Below are 19,487 nucleotides of genomic sequence, written 5' to 3' on the forward strand. Positions count from 1 at the left end.
TTCTAAAGATAATTGAGGAATTTGATTCTTGAAATTGGGAAGTTTATGAATTGAGTAATTATTCTCTAAAATGGAGACATTAGGGTTTCTGTATAGGATTCAATTCATCCAACATGAAGAAGATGAATAAAAGAAAAAAAAAGCATAACTTTTTAAAAGCACCCCAACATTTTCTTACACCCTATCAAACACTTACAAAATTAAATTCATAAGAAGTTCTTATTATTCTCTTCCACATTTTCAACTCCATGTCATCTTTATCTAACTTTTCTTTCTTATTTGACTTCAAAGGGAACAGAGAATCTTTGATGAAAGCAAATAACAGAGGAAATGATAGAGTTTGATTGTGAGTCTCAAATGAGGAAATATTACAAGTGAATGAGTAATTTTTTTACTCTCTCTCACTAGGTAGCCCCACCATGAATAATGGATGCAATTTTTCTTCAACTATAAAAAAATTTTCAAGAAAATTTGGTGGGGTTTTTGCTTTACCTAATAATTTCTTCATTCTCTAACTGAATTCAAGAGAAAATCAAATGAAGTTGGTTTCCTTTTTCCTTCAGGAAGGTGTGGAGTGGTTGTGGATTCCCTCTTTTTAGTCTTTGGTGTTGAAGGATTGAAATAATCTAGTGTTTAGATTTTAAACAAACTTATCTTAACTTTCTTCATTCCAAAGAAAGAAACGTCGAGAAAGATATTCAAATAGAAGAAGGTATTATCGTAACAGTAGAGATATAGTATTCGGATTCTCTCCTAGCAACTTACATCTATATCACCATCCCAAAGGAAGACCGAAGTAATTTGTTGGGAGGTATTCCATCCTGCATCCAAGGATACTGATTTCTATTGACTAATTAGCTTGTTGGGAATTTCTGCTTCTTTTCCACTTCTGCCAATGTCGTTAAGAGAGGTAGATTAGAAACCTATCCACCCTATTTCTGATTCAACCAAGTCTTTTTATGGACTTCTCAAATTAGGATCATAATCAAATTAGGATTCCTAAAAGAATGAAATCAGAATTTAACTAGATAGTAGATAATATCTATCAGAACTCTTTCTTGAAAGGGAGCCCCTCTTATCGAGGATTGAAACAATCCCACTATATTGGATTGGTATGGCTCATCAAGAGAGTCTCGACTGGTTGCCCCCTTCGTGGGTCGAGCATTTAGCTGGGTCACTGGGCATCCTTTAGCAGGATCTAATCTGTGTACATGTTCCATCTACTCTAGTCATATCTTCTGAATGATTCGGCTCTATATATGTATCACTTATTGTAGGATTCAGTCGTCGCTAATTGTGGATCATTTGAATACGACACGTATTAGCTAAATATTACGATCTTTAAAAGTTCTTTGGTAAAGGGAACGATCTTAGTGTATTGCAATACAATTAGTAAAGGAACATTTGTCCTTTTAACAAATAAACATTTTTCTCAAAAAATTAAATAAATCATCATTTATTCACTTTATACTGACAATATTGAAAATACTTTGATATTTAAAATAATCCACAAAAAGATAAAATGTTTTAATAGTCAAGATCTCTCTCTATCTAAAACACAGAACAAACGATGAAATAAAATTTGATAGAAAAAATTCGGACAAAGTAATCGAAATATGCCTAAATATAGTCAAAATTTCGACCACTATGGTTGAAATATGAATATTGGTCGAATTTTTAAGCATATTTCAACTACTATGGTCGAAATATGTTTAATATTTTGACCACAATGGTCGAAATTCTGGCGACAAAGAAAATAAAGTAACCATGATAGCCAAAATATTTACTTTTGAGAGAAATCTTCACCAACATTTTAAACTAATACGATATGTAGATCAAAGGAAGAACGTGCAAATAAAAGAAAATTTCGATACTTGTATTATATTAATCATAGTTTTTATCCAAATAAAAATTAATTTATTTGATTTAAATCTCTAAAAATAATGTCTATTTTGACCATGTCCCTCTACCACTTATCGGGGTCCCTATACTGAACACCATGACCGACCTAACTTTGACAAGGGACATCCGTTTAGATGAAATCATGAAACTGTGAGATAAGCAGCCGTTTTCTCTTCGGACTTTCTTGGTTAGTATTTCTTCAAGTCCCTCGTATAAACCCAATTTTGCAGATGAATTATGGTTTTCTCACAAACCCTTCCACCTTTCACCAACCCCTCATCAAGATAAGATTTCAAACACAGAAGGAATCAATTTCAGTTCTATTACAAAACTTCGACGCTTCAATTTCATAGTAATCGAATCGTAAGTTGCAGTAAATTCCTATCTTTAATTCACATCTTTTAGGATTGGGATCAGTTCTTTTGATCAATATTTAGGGTTTAAATTACTAGGGTTCATCAGAAATCAATATTGATTATCAGGCTTTCTCTTATGGTCTATATTTGTAACTTGATTTCAACCATCAATTTGTTTGAATTTTGATCTATCATCATCATCACCAAGTAAACATGACAAATCCTTTTAGTTTAACTGATACATCTAGTAATTCAAAGCACAATTATCAACAAAATAGGAACAGAAAACTACCCATTTCGCCAAATTCCTTAAAGGTTCAACCTTGTTCTAGATCTCAGACTGCCGCGATCGATGTTTTGATCTTAATTGCTGTAATTGGTGCTTGTGGGTTTCTGATATATCCCTATGTTATGTTTATCTGTCAAGGGATTATTGAAATTGTTGGGATTACTAGTTCAATTGTGAAAGATCAAATTTTTCGAGCACCATTAGTTTATGCATCTCTAGCACTTAGTTTGTTCTTTGCAATATTGGCTGCTCGGGTAATAACTAAATGCACCAGTAGGAAATGTGGGAATCCGAATTGTCCCGGCCTTCGTCAAGAAGCAGAATTCGATATCCAAATCAAAACCAAAGATTGTATTAAGCATTCTAATCCTTCTTTAGGGAAAGATGGAGGAGGGAAGGGTAGTCTTTTTGAATTGTCTATTGGTCACCAAAGAGAATTGGAGGCTGAGCTTAAGAAGATAGCGCCACCAAATGGGAGAGCCGTGGTTATGTTTCGAGGGAGATGCGGGTGTTCTATTGGTAGAATGGAAGTTCCTGGCCCGAAGAAGGTTCGCAAGATCAAGAAATAAGCTGAATATGATCAGTAGGTGATAGGGAGTAAGTTTTTCATCTCTTAGTTTCAAACTTAGGAACAAAAATAATAATATGCTCCTTTTAAATATGTTGTACTTAAATAAATGAATGACAATATAAACTTGTAATATTACCATTACATGAAATAGAAACAATGTTAATTTCGTAATTGTTTTTATATCTGTTGCTGGTTTCAGCTTTGAAATCTCGATTAAATTTTCCATAGTGGACAGAATTAGTTCTTCTTTTCGTGTTCTCTTGGTTAATATAATGCTTATTGTGTTAAAATCACTTCATTTACGGTTAGAAACTGTAAGATACGTACTAGATCTTCTACTTTTTAGGTTCTTCACTGCATTTTATGATTAGTTTATGTAAGATAAGTTTTAGTATATCTTAATCGGGATGTTTCTAACGTCTCTGGAGGAATGAAAGGGTATTACAAGCAGAAAGAACAGCGTTATCTTGTAGGGTATAAACAGTATTGTTTCTGTACTTGCAGATATTTTGGTAGAGATAAATTATTTTCGATTTTAGATTACTGCAGATGACACGCCTGAAGCTTGAATTGCAATCAACTCTTGAATCAGAATTCAATATGTAGATAATCATGAGCTCTAAAGTTAAATCCCATGATTATTGTCAGATGAACCATTTACCACTGCTTGCTAGAAAAATGAAGTAATTATAAGCGCTATCATGTTCTAGTAATTGAGCCAATTTTTCTTGTTCATGTCAATTCGTCATTTCTGTTGCTTCCTATGTTTGTATTTCTTGCGCCATCTTTGGGCATTTTGTTTAGCAAAGATTTCTGAATGGAGGTCGTGTGAATATGGGTTTATATCATCGGCGTCATTCTCAGTTCTGCTTAATGGAATCCCCACCAGACCCTTTCAAAATTCAAGAGGAATAAGGCAAGGGGATCCTCTCTCCCCACTCTTTTTTCTTGTGGAGGCCGAAACCATTAGTCATTGTATGCGTCAGGCAAAAGAAAAACATAGGATACTTGTTTTCAAGTCAAAAGAAAATGGCATCCTAGTAAACCATCTAGAGTTTGGGAACGATTCTTCTTCGTGGATGATGATTCAAATCTCGGACCATCTTAGAAAGCTTAAAAACATTCTTATATGGTTCTAACTGGCCTTAGGAAAAGTTAACTATTCCAAATCAAAAGTGTATTATAGGCCATTTTGAGAGACAGGTCTCATGGATGAGTAAGAAATGTGATCAACTTTTTTTTATCTTGGTTTGAGTAATTTTCATGGGTTATTTATATTTATCATGAATTCTGTTAATCAGAAGCTTGAAGAATTCTCGCGCTCCTCAGATACAAACGGAGGATCTGAAGAAATTTCATGATGAGGTAGAACTTTGTTCAACCCAGTTGTTGATAATTAAAATTTTATCTTCTTTATCGTCTCAATAAAATCGATAATTCTTCTTCAGGAACAGAGACATTTGCAATTGAGAATTGAAGCTCAAGAAAAATATTTACATTCAATGCTAAAAAAAGCAGAAAATTCACTTTCAGGGTACAAATCAGAATCAACTAATCGAAGTGGGTCGCTATCAGAATTAACAGAAACAAAAGATGGTAAAAAAGATGAGAGGTGAAGTGATGCAGGGAGATTTTCATGAGATATTCAGAGTATCTTGGATATCTTAAAATCTAGTTATTTTAGTGGTATAATATTTTTGTTCGTAGTGAATTATTATTTTTAGCAGTTTTATATTTTTAGGAAACTTTTTAGGTTTTAGATTCTAGTATTTTATTTATTTAGAAGCTTTTATTAATTAGAATTTGATTAGGATAAGGGAAGTAGTATTTTATTTATTAGAAACTTTTATTTGAGTTTATTTAGAATAAGGAAACCCTAAGTCTATATAAAAGGGGTCTAGGAGTTGTTTTATTCAGTCAAGTTTATCAATAAAGTTTGGTATTTTAGTAGTAAATCTTATTAATTTCGGTTCCATAAGTCTGTAGACGAAGATCTAAGACTTTTTCTGAGTTTCATAAGTTTTAGACGGAGTTCTAATTTTTTTTACGGATTTTTCCGCTGCGTCATGAAGAGTGAAGAAACTATTAAGATAACACAAGTTTTCTTGTACTTCCATTAATTAGGAGGCCAGTTGTTGAAATGAACATAGATGGGCAATTGAGGGATTTGGGAGTTGTTAAGAATATTGATTTGAACTGTAAGGATAAGTATGAAACAGTTCATAGGATATATGTAGTTTTAGGATCTGGGGATGTCAGTATTGGAAGAGAGATTAAGATATTGTCGTATATTTTATAGATATAAATTGAATATGAACTGCATTTAAGATTTCTTAGTAAGAAATAATTTTCTCTTGGTTAAATAAATTGCAAAAACTAGAGCAACATATATGAGGCTCTCATTTTAGGATTGTTTTTGGCCAAGGAAATGTACTATAACAGATTACTGCCCCCCATCCTACCCCCTCACACATCTAACAAAACCATCACTAAAGTACTTCGAGCTCACAGAATATTCAACTCCTAAATCAAACCTAAACGTAGTGTGTAAATTGTCCCTTTTACAATATGTGGTTAGTTTGTTTTACTTACCGAAATTTTATTTAATCCTGATCTAATCCGAACAAATCTTGACATCTAACAGGGCGCACATCAGATGTTGATCTTTGCCATACATGTTGTTGGAAGCGTAATAAAACTTTCGCAACTAATATTTTATCGTAATTTTTCTTGATTATTTTGAAATTTCCCCACCACCCCTCGAGACTTATGATGAAAACGTTATACCGTCCTTTTATTTGTTCTTATTCAGACCGTTAATCATTAATGGACAGTTCAAATATAGAGGTGGTACAACAATTCCATCACAAATTAGGTGGAGTAGAGCATTTTACAAAAATCAAAGACATTTAATGAAGTATTGATAAATTAAGCTTTCAAAAAGCACACAATCACGAGTCACCTCAAATGTCAAAATTTGTCCCTCATTGTTACAAAGCAAAAGAAGAGCATTTTTTTTGGTTAGCAAAGGAGCTTTGAAGGTGTTTAATTGGGGAAATGAAGATTGTCCATGAACATAAAGATAAGGGCTGAAATAGAAAGCAAGAAACATAAAGGAAGAAATTAGGAATAGAGAAAAAAAGACAAAACAACACTATTGGAATGTTTTTGTTTGATTGTTTAGTCAATGCAAAGAAAACTAAGAAACGGGTCATCACGACCTTTCTTCTTTCTTAGGAAGCCACGCGAGAAACTGGTCGTACTTTAACGAGCCAATCTAGAAATAACGTTTCACATTTCATAAGTCTATCTCTGTTAAAACGGAAGGATATCCATATTATACACAATATTATATAATATTAGTAGTATCTCTTTCAAATCAGAGAAAGTCTAAATTTATTCATTAACTTAGAGCATCTCCAATGCAAAACTCAAAAAAATCTCTTTTCATCATATGTGTCAAGTTCCTTTTGAAATTCTCACTCCTAGGTGGCGTTAATAGAGATCTTCAAATTTTTTTTTTGTCTCCAATGCAAACTCTAAACTTATCTTATTTACTTATGTGACATAGTTATTTTTGCAAATAAATAATAAGTTAGTTTAGAAAATATAGAGGACTCGATTTTATTAGTTGAAAATCAAATATGGATGAGTTGGACAATTAGAGATATCTCAAGAGGACACTCTAGAAATAGAGTGTCCTCTTGAGTTATCTCTATTCCACCCTCGACACGTCATCTTAGAGATCCAAATAGAGTGTTGCATTGGAGAGGATTTTTAAGAAAAAACTCTAAAAATCCTAGGTGGCACTCGGAGTTTGTGAGATTGAGTGTTGCATTGGAGATGCTCTAAACAAACTCTTCTCAGACATTTAAAATAAAGATAGTTTAAATTCTGTAAACTAGGCAAACAACAAGATTACGTTTGTAAATTTCTTTTGAGGTCACGACTTTGGTGCATCTTAGCAAGTCCCCCAACATCTATGATTTTGGGTAGACAAATATTGAATGCCGCGTTCCCTACCATCACTTATTTTCACGTCTTCAGGAATCACCGACAGACTGTCGGTGTTGGCGACCCTTCAATAAAATTCTATTATTCTTTCTCCCTCTTCTCCCACCACACTACCAAAGTTTCTCTCTACTTCTCTTTCCTCTATTTCTCTGTTCCAACGAAGTCTTCTTTGACGGAACTTAAAGAGAGAAAGAGGGGAAGATAGGAAAAAATAAAAAGAAAGAGACTAATTGTGGCGGTGGTTCTGATGGTGCGACGAAAGAAAAAAGAAATTTCTTTTTATTAAGGGCTCGTTGGCGTAAGATGAACGTAGCTCGGAGCTAGACCTAAAAGTGTCACATGCTCCACGTCACACGAAAAGAATAAAAACACACGTTAAGCTCAAAGAACCTTGCCCATGAAGGACGTGTGAGAATAGTCCCACATAGGAGAAGAAATATCTAGAAACCAAGAATATAATGTCTATTTTCTCACCTCAATTTTATTCAATGTTTTTGTAGTTTCAAATATTGTTGAAAATAAGGGAGAGTGATGTAACTTTTTGTATCAATAGAATTATTCTAAACCTTAATATCAAAATTGTCTCTGTTTTTCAAGGTGGTGCTTGTGGATATGGAAATCTTTATAGTCAAGGTTATGGAACAAATACAGCAGCTTTGAGTACAGCATTATTCAATAATGGCTTAGCATGTGGTTCTTGCTATGAAATTAGATGTGTTGACGACCCGAAATGGTGTTTGCCTGGTTCTATTGTGGTTACTGCTACTAATTTCTGCCCACCTAGGGGATGTTGTGATCCTCCCCTACACCATTTTGACATAGCTCAACCTGTTTACCAACAAATTGCTCAATATAGATCTGGAATTATTCCTGTTCCTTATCGAAGGTATATATACTAGTCTAATTTTACAAGTTTGGTTTGTTTAGATTTTTTGAGGTCTTTTACGAGGTGTGTTATTAGGTTTAAGTTCTTCAGTTGGGATCTTAGTATACCTTTTCTTTCATAACATACTACTAGTAAAGGAGGCGCTTTTAGCACTTACAGACGCCTTTAAAACTTCTTTTTCTTTCATACTACTATTAAAATCATTAGGACACTAGAGTGTCAATCAGGCAGGGCAGGCATGTCATTGATCGGTCGGGCTTCACTTGCATAAAGAATGGGCCGGGATTACTTCACGCCCTCGACAATGACACCCGAAAACAAATTTACCCATGTTTTTCACATAAAGAATTGTTTCTCGCCGACTTTCCTCAGTTTAATTATTTTGCAACTTGGACAATTTTATCCTTAATGTTAACTAAAAACTGGCTATCTTTCTACTAATGTGTCGTTTGCAACTTGGACAATTTCCTTATCGGTTGCTTTTACTATATGTAATTTACGAATACGAAGTCTAATTTAAAATTTGGGGGTTTTTTTTTGTAGGGTACCATGCAGGAAGAGAGGAGGAATAAGATTTACCATTAATGGGCATTCTTACTTCAACTTAGTTTTGGTCACAAATGTTGGAGGAGCGGGTGATGTTCACGGAGTGTTCATAAAAGGTTCAAGAACTGGATGACAAATAATGTCAAGAAATTGGGGTCAAAATTGGCAAAGCAACTCCTATCTTAATGGTCAAAGCCTATCATTCAAGGTCATTACAGGTGATGGTCGGAGTTTAGTGTCATATAATGTTGCTCCGGCTTGTTGGTCCTTTGAACTCAGAATGGTATTGGTTTGATGATGAGTTGTTAAATAATGGAAGTGATGTAAAAGAGATGATGGTGCCATTATTTTGTAACAGAGAAAGAAAGTGAAAGTGGGTTAGGGTTTCAACTTCTATTCCCTTAGTAGATGGGTGCCCGTAAAATTTCGGGTACAAAGGTTTAAAGATGGTGGGCTTCTCTTATGTGCTCCTAAGAATGATACTCTCTAGAACTACTTGGTGCTTTCAAAAAAAAAAAGAATTCATGGGAATTTTGGTGCCTATAACTTGGTGTGATGATGTGTTCGAGTGTGCCTCTAAAATCTTTTTCATACTTTACCTTTCTCACTCTAAATTTCTTACAATTCTTTTCTCTCTCAAGCCCAAATGGGCCAAGCTTTTAAGCTTCTCTCTTTCAACTATTTCTCTTTCAAGCCCAAGTGGGCCAATCTATTATGTTTTTCTCTTTTCTCTTTCAAGCCCAAGTGGGCCAATCTATTATGTTTTTCTCTTTTCTCTTTTAAGCCCAAGTAGGCTAAGCTTTTCTCTCTTTTCATCTTTCTTTCTCATTCTCAAGTGGGCCTAGCTATCATGCTTCTTCTTTCTTGTTTAAAGCCCAAGCAGGCCAAAACTACAACTAATCTACATCTTATTTACCTCAAGCACACACATTAAAGCAACACCAACATTAGTAGTAAGAATTTGAAGCATCATCAAGGGAAATCTATTCAAACTCATGGTCTTCCACACTTGCAAGTCCCATTAGTTTGAGGGGGAGTATTATGGAGGAAGTCTACGGAGGAACCCAAATCACCATTGATTCAAGAGAAGAACAAAAGTTGTTTTGCTTTTAAGTTATTTTGTTTTTAGATGTTATTTTAATAAGTAAAGTTTTATTGTATCAAACCATTGTACTTATCAATATCTTGATAAATACATTGGTTTAAGGGGGAGTGTTAGAGAATAGAGTGTTAGAGAATAGAGTGTCATATGAGTCATGTTAGATAGTCCCACATTGGATGGGCTATTATTAGTATTGGTTCCTTGAGCCTATATAAAGGCTTCATATGTAATAGCTAAGAGCTCATGTCATTATCAATACAACTCTTCTCTCCCTCTCATATCTTTTATCTTACACACCCAAGCCTCCCAGTTGTGAAAGAAGTCGTTGTCCTTGTTCAAAATCTGTTTCGCCAGATCAAGGTTTCTAGACCAATGGGATAGAATACCTTTTACATCTTCTTCTACTATGTTAGTAGTTAGTGTTAAATAATGAGTCTGACATGAAAGAATGATAATCAAAAAGTATTTTATTTATGTGGTGAACAATTATATATAGAGAATTACAATGGAGAAGTTTACATAAGAGAGGGAATTAAAATAAGGAACTATAATTACATGTATGGAAAGAACCTAAATCTAATTACAAATAGTAAGGAAGTAAAATCTTTTGTCTTCATTCTTCTTTCTATGTTGAGATAGTTGATTGGATTTGAGAGGCAATATTGCCAATCGCCTAATTACGTCATTACCCCCCCCCCCCCCCCGCAAGTTGGAGCGGAGGAAGAAAGCTGAGTCAAGCCTAACTTGGGAAGTAACTTGTGAAACTAGTCAGAACCCAAAGGCTTTGTAAAAATATCCGCCACCTGATCGGTGGTGCAAACATGAGAGATCTGAATAAGACCACTTTCAAGCTTCTCACGAACAAAGTGGCAATCGAGTTCGATATGCTTCGTACGTTCGTGAAAAACTGGATTGGCAGCTATATGCATAGCCGCCTTATTGTCACAGAAGACCTGAAAAGGTTCTGGAATTGAAATCCGAAGGTCCTGGAAAAGGTATTTCAACCATTGGAGCTCGGCGGTAAGGAAAGCAAGGGCACGATATTCTGCCTCAGCGGATGATCGGGAAACGGTCGGTTGTTTCTTAGATTTCCAAGACAACGGACTCGCACCAAGCATTGTGAAGTAGCCGGTGGTGGAACGGCGTGTAATGGGGCAGCTGGCCCAATCAGAGTCAGTAAAACCCGAAAGTGTCAAAGAGCTAGAGGATGAAAGGAGGATCCCATGATCGAGGGTCCCCTTTAAATATCTTAGCACTCGAGTCGCTGCATCCATATGTGTTGAACGGGGATGCTGCATAAATTGACTTAGATAATTCACTGAAAAGACGATATCAGGCCTCGTTACAGTGACATACAGAAGTCGACCAATTAGACGCCGGAAAGAAGTGGGATCGTCTAACGGTGTGCCATCTGTAGGTAACAATTTCAAATGCTGTTCCATAGGAAATAAACTCGGTTTTGCACCGAGAAGTCCAGAATCACGGATAATATCTAAAGTGTATTTCCGTTGACAGAGGAAAATACCCTTAGGGAACCTAGATACTTCTAGGCCTAAAAAATATTGAAGTCGTCCGAGATTTTTAAGAGAAAATCGTTGCTCGAGACGGTGTCGAAGGGAGTCAATTTCCTTGTTGTCATTGCCTGTAATGATGATATCATCTACATAGACAAGAATATAGATAGTAGTCGGACCATTAAAATAACTAAAAAGAGAATGGTCTGACGAAGATTGAGAAAAACCTTCGGCTTTTAAACCAGAGGAAAATACCATTGCCTAGAAGCTTGTTTCAAACCATATAATGATTTGTTCAAGCGACAAACTCTAGTGTCACCTTTGTTGCTAAAACCTGGAGGAATGGTCATATAGACTTCTTCTTCCAAGTCTCCTTGGAGGAAAGCATTATTGACATCTAACTGATGCAACGACCATCCTTGGATAGACGCAAGGGATAAGAGGACACGAACAGTTACCAATTTGGCAACTGGAGCAAAAGTATCATGATAGTCGACACCTTCAACCTGGGTATACCCTTTGGCGACGAGGCGTGCCTTATAGCGTTCGATGGATCCATCCGAACGATATTTAATTTTGTAAACCCACTTACAACCAATGGGTTTCTTGCCAGGTGGCAAGGAAGTCAGAGACCAAGTATTATTAGTCTCGAGGGCTGAAATCTCTTTAGTCATCGCCTCAAGCCATTCTGGAGAAGCAGAGGCGATTTTGTAAGATTTGGGTTCATCCGTGGTGATGACGGAAGTCAGAAAAGCCTTATGAGAAGGACTAAAACGGTCGAAACTTATATAGTCGACCAGTGGATAAGGAGTTTGCGAAGATGTCGTTTCTGAACTAGAAAGAATATAGTCAGCCAAATAAGCAGGCGGATTCCTAACACGAATGGGTCGTGTAGGATTATCAGATTCCTCGGCGGGAGAGTCGAGTGATGAAGTGCCACCGGTGGTAAAAGGCCGAGGAGAAGCGGAAGCAGAAAAGTCTGGAGAAGATGCACTATCAGAAGAAGCTATAGGCACCTCTACAGGAGATGATGAAGGTATATCCTTGCTGGGATCAGAGGGAGTCAGGGGCCTACCTGAAATAGGAGGCGTCGACTCAATAAAAGGCAAACGAGGGGAATCAACCGAAGGCGAGGGAGAAGACTCGACTAAAGGTGGAGGTGGAAAAATATTGTGTCGCAACGGAGTCTGAAAAGTGTCGGGAGAAGGCACATGGTCATCCAAAATATTCAAAGGAGTAAAAATGTGTGAGTCAGATGAAACGTCAGTAACCGATTCAAAAGGAAATTTGTTTTCAAAAAAAGTTACATTTCGAGAGTCATAGAGAGTTTTAGTCTCTAGGTCATAAATGGTGTAACCCTTTTTTCCATAAGGGTACCCGATAAAAATTCCTGGTTTAGCTCGCATATCAAATTTAGTAGTAGCTTTAAAATTATGAGCAAAGCACAGACACCCGAAGACACGGAGGGTCGAGTAGTCTGGTGGAGTATCATATAAAACCTCATAAGGTGACTTAAGTGATAAAATTGGAGTTGGCATCTGATTAATTAAGTAAGTTGTCGTTTTTAAACATTCACCCCAAAAATTGAGGGGGAGATTAGCTTGAAATCGCAAGGCACGAGCGACATCCAGCAAATGTCTATGTTTGCGTTCGACGACCCCATTTTGTTGTGGAGTATGAACGCAACTGCGTTGGTGGATAATACCATTCGACTGAAACCAAGACTGTAAGTCCTTAGTGAGAAATTCAGTTCCATTGTCGGAACGAAAAGTCTGAATAGGGCAGGTAGAGTTGGTTGCCGAATCAGAAGAAACAGACTTAATAGTCATTTAATACTGTTTAATTGTGAAATTGAAGAAATATTCTAAATATTTCTTAGTCTCAGACTTGGACTGCATAAGAAATGTCCAAGTATATCTGGAATAGTCATCAACTAAGGTGAGAAAATATCGCTTATTTGTGAGCGAAGGAACAGGAAACGGTCCCCAAATGTCAGCATGAACTAACTGGAAAGGAAAAGTACTAACTGTTGTACTTTTCTGAAAAGGCAATTTAGATTGCTTAGCCATAGGGCAAATTGTACAGTCATGCGTGGAGTCGAAGTGAATAAAATCAAATCGTTGAGATAAGTGTTTGAGGCGATTCAAACTTGGATGTCCTAGTCGGTGGTGCCAAATGTCAAGCGACTTATGTAGAGTAAGTCTTTAGAGGTACGACGTAAAATATAGAGGTCGCCAATCTCATCAGCCTGTCCAATTAGACGGGTTGTCAAAACTTCCGTAAAGACGCAGTGGGAAGGTGAGAAAGTCGCAAGACAATTTAAAGATTTACATAACTGTCGTACAGAAATCAAATTAAACTTGAAACTTGGAATATGATAAACATTTTCTATATGTAAAGAGTCAGAAAAAACTACTTTACCAATATGTTTGACGGGAAGGGTGCTTCCATCAGGAATTTGAACGTAAAGTGATGGAGGAGCAAGTTCGTACGAACTAAAACACTGTAATGAAAAACAGACGTGGTTTGAAGCTCCACTGTCGATAATCCACGAAGTAGGGTGGATGGAAAGAATAGTTCCTGAGAAAAGTGTCGTAGCCGTAGGGCTAGGGTCACCAGTATCTATACCGGGAAAAATCGTTCTCGATGAAGGAGAAAGAATATAAATTATGGGTCGAGAAAAATTAGTTGAAAAACTCGAGAGAATAAGTTTTAAAAAATTTATGATGAAATTGTAATATACCGTAGTGGATGTCACGGTATTTGTGAAAAAGAAGTTGTGGTTGTCAAAACCAGAAAAATAAAAATGAGAGAAAAATAGTGACACCAAAAGTGATGTTGTAGTTTTGTTCGTTAGAAAATGCATTGTTGAAAAAATATTGAAGGAGAAAGTACCAAAAATAGGTTGTAGAAGTGACAACTCAAGTAATGTTTTCGTTATGTTCGACAAGAATATCTTTGTCGAAAAAATGTCAAATATTGACATAATGTGCAACAACAAAAATAATGTCGTTACGTTTGAAGTTGACAAGAAAATCATTGTCACATATGATAAAGTCAGAAGTATAGTTCTGAAGTAAAGAGAAGTCATATAGACTAATAATGTCTGATCGAAAAGAAGAAAACAAAGTGATAGAGTTGTTCGCAACAGTAATACTACTGTTGGGAAAATAGTGACAGAAGTAAGTGTCACAAACGAAGTAACAAAGGCAACAGAAACTTGTGGGTAAAAGAGACTGTCACTAAATTTTAAAATCTGACTTCAAACCAGAAATGTCAACCGAATTAGGGTTGTCTCAGAACCAAAAATGATGACTCAATCAGACCTGCAACGGTATATTGGGTATTGGAATGACCCTAATCTATGAAGTGCAGGGAAAAAATCTGGTGGATTTTGGTCCAAAAATTGATTGCTCAGAGCAAAAGAAACCGGTGATGGTTTTTTGTACTTCTAGAGAGAGAAGGATTCTTTAGATCGATCTAATGTGAATTAAAAAAGGAAGGGTGTTGGGTCTCCTAAAGGTTCGATTGTGACTCGTACCGACAAGGAGTAAATGATTCCGGCGAGAAAGAAACCCTAATGGTTCGGTCGTCGGAGAAGAAGGATGAGAGTAGTCGGGAACCAAGGATAGAAATATGGTTCCGGTCAGGGCGATTTAAGCTATCCCGGTATTGTAGTAAATCAGGTTGGTTCGGGAACCAAAAATTAGAATCCAGTTCCAGGTTTATCAAGTTTTGGTTATCCGGTATGGGAAATGACTGGGTTTGGGGTCAGGAACCAAATTTGGAATTTGGTTCCGGTTGTGCACGGTTTTGGTTAATTCAGTACTAGAATTGGACCAGAACAGGACAAATTGATTTCTAACCTAAATTAGGTTAAAAAATATTCGAAAAAAAAATCACAAATAATTTCGAAAATTTTGGCAAAAATCAGAAAATGTAAATGAGTAAGAAAGTGTTACTGACCTTTGAAGATGGATGATTTATGTATAACACGAAGATGAGAATCCTAGCTTTTGAAAGTTAGATGATCGATATATAAAAGAAAATTAATCCTTAAGCAAATTGATAATCACACGATAATACTGACAGAGAAGAAATCCTTATGCTCGTGATACCATGTTAAATAATGAGTCTGACATGAAAGAATGATAATCAAAAAGTATTTTTATTTATGTGGTGAACAATTATATATAGAGAATTACAATGGAGAAGTTTACATAAGAGAGGGAATTAAAATAAGGAACTATAATTACATGTATGGAAAGAACCTAAATCTAATTACAAATAGTAAGGAAGTAAAATCTTTTGTCTTCATTCTTCTTTCTATGTTGAGATAGTTGATTGGATTTGAGAGGCAATATTGCCAATCGCCTAATTACGTCATTAGTTAGTACAACTGTTTTCCTCCTTGAAGATTTTGTTATTCCTCTCTTTCCAGGTGCCGCATATGATAGCTTTGGGGATCATGTTCCAAATACCCTTTCGTCCCTTCGATTTCTTGGCCCTTGCCACTATTCCAAAAGGTGGTTGATGGCCTTGGGTTGCACCATCTTATATTTAGTATGTTGGTGAAAATAATTCCATATGCCCGCAGCTCATCGCCAATGGATGGATGACTAGGTGGTTTATATTCTCTTCCTTTTTTCATGATGCATTTGTTAAAGAGAAGAAAACCCTTTGTTTAAGTTGATCCACTGCGGGGGTGCTTCAGAGAGCGTGCTGCCCTAACTGTGAAACTGAGCTTGGAAGGGTTGGCTTCTTCTAGATACCCTCACAAGTCAGCTCGAGGTCACCTGGCCTGTCTTGCTTTTTGTCCTTCTATAGTAATTCCTAACATTCAAGCATGGATCATCTGTTCGATACATATGTTCTTTATTCCTTTTCCTTCTACTGTTGTTGCTCCTATGCATACTCGGTGGTGCGATGATTTTCAACACTACTAATGGGATTCTAACTTCTCAAAAGGGCATATCCTCCTTCTGTAAGGTCATTCTTGAAGCTAAATTTGATATATTTATGTGGAATTAAAAGGACAATAAAACATCAATTTATTACTCATGATATAATGAAATATGAGATTTAAATTAAAATTCATGATGGAAAGAAAACAATACATTATCTTTGGACATATTAACTATTATGAGTTGTACGTTTCTTTCGACATGTTAGATCATGATATAAATGTTTAGTTTATTACTCAAAATAGGGTAAATTAGTTTTAGTTTTCATGCTGTATATTTTTGGTGAAAGATAAGAAGCAATTTTGTTCTGAAACTGATGAGAATTCATGGAAAAACCTTTGCTGTTAAATCTCCAGGTAGCTAAACTACCAAATTGTTGAACTTTTTTTCCATGGAAATTGCTTACCTTTGGCTTAGTTGGTGTAATCTCGAGGGGCAACAATCGATATCAACTACTGGTTAAATGGTGCCGAATTGGAGCTGGTTGCTGAAACACCCAAGTCAGGTTTATCGATGCATACATCTAAAAATATTAATTACTTCATCCTTCTCTTCTGTCATTTAGTTTTACATGTTGATTTCACTTATATCTAATATTGAACCTAATCTTTTGGGGTTTCTAATTATGTTAAAAAATACTATTTGCTAATTCTAATAAACTCTAGTTTCCAAATTCTAACGAACTTGCCTCTTGCAATCAAGTAAACTAGGGTATATTCCGTGCCCTAGGGCACGGACAACTGTATCAATCAAATGTTACGAAATTTATTGTTATATTTAATTGAGAGAGAGAGATTTTTATTAGTTATTATTTTTTTTGTATTACTTTGTTGTTTCTTTTCTCTTAAATTAGTTATTATTCTATTGAGAGAGAGAAAGGGAGAGATTTTAATTTCTTTTTTTAACTCTTGAAATTTATTTTATGTTTTTTTTAATTATAATTTTTATTTCTAAGAATGAAAGGAATAATGTTTTTTAAATAGGTAACATTATTTCTACGAAGGACTATATTTTAAATTTTGAGAAGTGCACGGAGATCAATCAAATGTTACGAAATTTATTGAGAGAGATTTTTATTAGTTATTATTTTTTACATTATTTTTTTTGTTTCTTTTCTCTTAAATTAGTTATTATTTTATTGAAAGAGAGAGAGAGAGATTTTAATTTCATTTTTTAACCCTTGAAGTTTATTTTGTTTCTTTTTTTTTTCTTAAATTAGCTAATTTATTTCTAAGAAGGAAACGATTATTGTTTTTTAAATAGGTAACTTTATTTCTACGAATGACTATATTTTAAATTTTGAGAAGGACTTCTAGACAATATCCTTTGTTATTATTTTGAGAAGCAATTGTAAGAAGACTGACCTGAATTAGGGTTCATTTGTTGTGTTGGTGGAGTTGTCATGAGGAAAGAGATCGAAACCCTGATTCTTTGATGACAGGAGCTTCAACTCTTTTTCTGAATTCTTCAATTTGAGGAAGAGACTGAAATCCTGATTCTTGATGACAGAAACCACAGCTCTTTTCCAATTACTTCGAAAATTAAATCCCTGATTCTCTGATCACAGAAGATATAATTTCGATTTGCTTTATCCTTTCGTCCCTAAGGAATTTCGTGGATTCGATGATCACAAAAAAAAACCTAGGGCTCCGATACCATGAAAGATTTAGAGAAAGAATTCTATTGATTTCAAGATATCTTCTATTACAAGAGCTCTACTCCTTATATAGGTTTTTTTTACAACAATGAATAAGAGAGATTACAGAAAGAGGATATATCTTATGTAACTATGTATTATCTTATGTAACTCTTATGAAGTTGAGGAGAGAAATAAGAATTATGTACAATGTAACTTCGTGATAGTTATCACTTATTAATGAAAGTTTGGCTTGTACTCAAAAAACAATGACGATTCAAAATTGGACAAGCAGACTCATACGAATTAAATTCAGACTCAGATGATGAGAAAGAAAAATAACAACGCTACCGTAATATTTCTGTCATTGTTGCTTATTTTTGGAAAGAGAACACTCTCAGCCACATTGTAACTGTGGGACCCTTGCTAGTATTGACCTCCTGGACTAGTACCGTTGGTGGCTCCTCATCCGAGGAGTAATGCTCCTGTAAAGTCTTTCCGATTGATGTACCAAAATTGCTTTGTTTAATATGTATATCACACATCTGGTTCTGGTTCATGGAGTCTCGTTCTAACTGAGCTAGCTAGTGGCTTGGTCTTCAGTTTACATGTATGCATTTTTGCTCTATTGCTTCTATCTTTTCTTTTGTAAAGTCAGTTTTTGGAAATGCTTCTGGTTCTTCCTGTCTAGGAAGTCTTGCAGCCACTACTCTTTTGGTGCCCCTCGTTGGGCTCCATTGTCATTTTGGTGCCCCTTGTTGGGCTCCATTGGTTCACATTTTAGAAACGGCAAAATTTGTATGATATGTCATACATAATGTGCCTGAAAGATTTAGAGAAAGAATTCTATTGATTTCAAGATATCTTCTATTACAAGAGCTCTACTCCTTATATAGGTTTTTTTTACAACAATGAATAAGAGAGATTACAGAAAGAGGATATATCTAGAGAGAGAAGAAAGGGAAAGTTAGTTAAGAACAGTTTACCTAACATTAACCGACTAATCTGTTCTTAACTAACCTAACTAACTACTAATTGTTCTTCACATGTGCAGACCACACATATCAAAAGGAGTGCCCATGGAAACGATAATAACCAACTCTTTTATATTAGCTCCTTCCTTTATCTCAAGAGTTACTGAATAGTCCTTCTCTCTAACAGTGCCAAGGTGAAGCTAATTACAATTGTAACTATGAAGTTGCACTAGAAGGTTCAAGGTTGGTAAACCTTCATAAAAGACATATCTATGATATATATATATATATATATATATATATATATATATATATATATATATATACCGATTGTAGTTGAGCATGACCATCCAAACTGGAGTAGACAGACTTCACGAAGAAGCCTTTTAAAGAAATGCCGTAGTAGTTTTTATTTCTTATTCACGTATAATATTTTTCCATGAAATGGTTGACAAAACGGAAGTTTACTCGGAACAAATTTTTTTTTTTTTCCAAAAGAGATGATAGCGTAGAAACCAGTGTAAATAATTGAAGTCCGTACTCGAGAACAACCATTTGGGGCTGCTGCTGCTGCTCAGAGAAGCAAGGAAGAGCTAGATGTGAAAGTTATTCTTTAGTTAATTCCTTAAAAATATATAACATAGAACAACAAAGTTTGTTAAACAAATTAAGAAAAGGTCCGGCAAGGTAGGTCCTTGATGTAATGTTAGTTTTTTTTAAGTTGATGTAATGT

General features: G+C 35.3%; 1 protein-coding gene and 1 pseudogene across 2 annotated transcripts in view; both read left to right on the plus strand.

Moving 5' to 3' along the window:
* Positions 1 to 16,929, plus strand: part of LOC147566585 (expansin-A10-like) — a 37,662-nt pseudogene extending 20,733 nt beyond the window's left edge. Inside the window, exons 3-5 of the transcript XR_015231061.1 lie at positions 7,730 to 8,018; positions 8,562 to 8,834; positions 16,878 to 16,929. The product of XR_015231061.1 is annotated as an expansin-A10-like (transcript). The remainder of the gene's footprint in view (positions 1 to 7,729; positions 8,019 to 8,561; positions 8,835 to 16,877) is intronic.
* On the plus strand, positions 2,472 to 3,149 carry LOC147566588 (uncharacterized protein At5g19025-like). Its single transcript, XM_086668513.1, has one exon. The coding sequence runs from the start codon at positions 2,472 to 2,474 to the stop codon at positions 3,114 to 3,116; it is 645 nt and encodes a 214-aa protein (XP_086524639.1). The 3' UTR covers positions 3,117 to 3,149.
* Positions 16,930 to 19,487: the final 2,558 nt, after the last annotated feature.

The sequence above is a fragment of the Eschscholzia californica genome, unplaced genomic scaffold, assembly GCF_041429995.1.
Source record: "Eschscholzia californica isolate CP2 unplaced genomic scaffold, dmEscCali1.0.p SCAF_1, whole genome shotgun sequence".
NCBI lineage: Eukaryota > Viridiplantae > Streptophyta > Magnoliopsida > Ranunculales > Papaveraceae > Eschscholzia > Eschscholzia californica.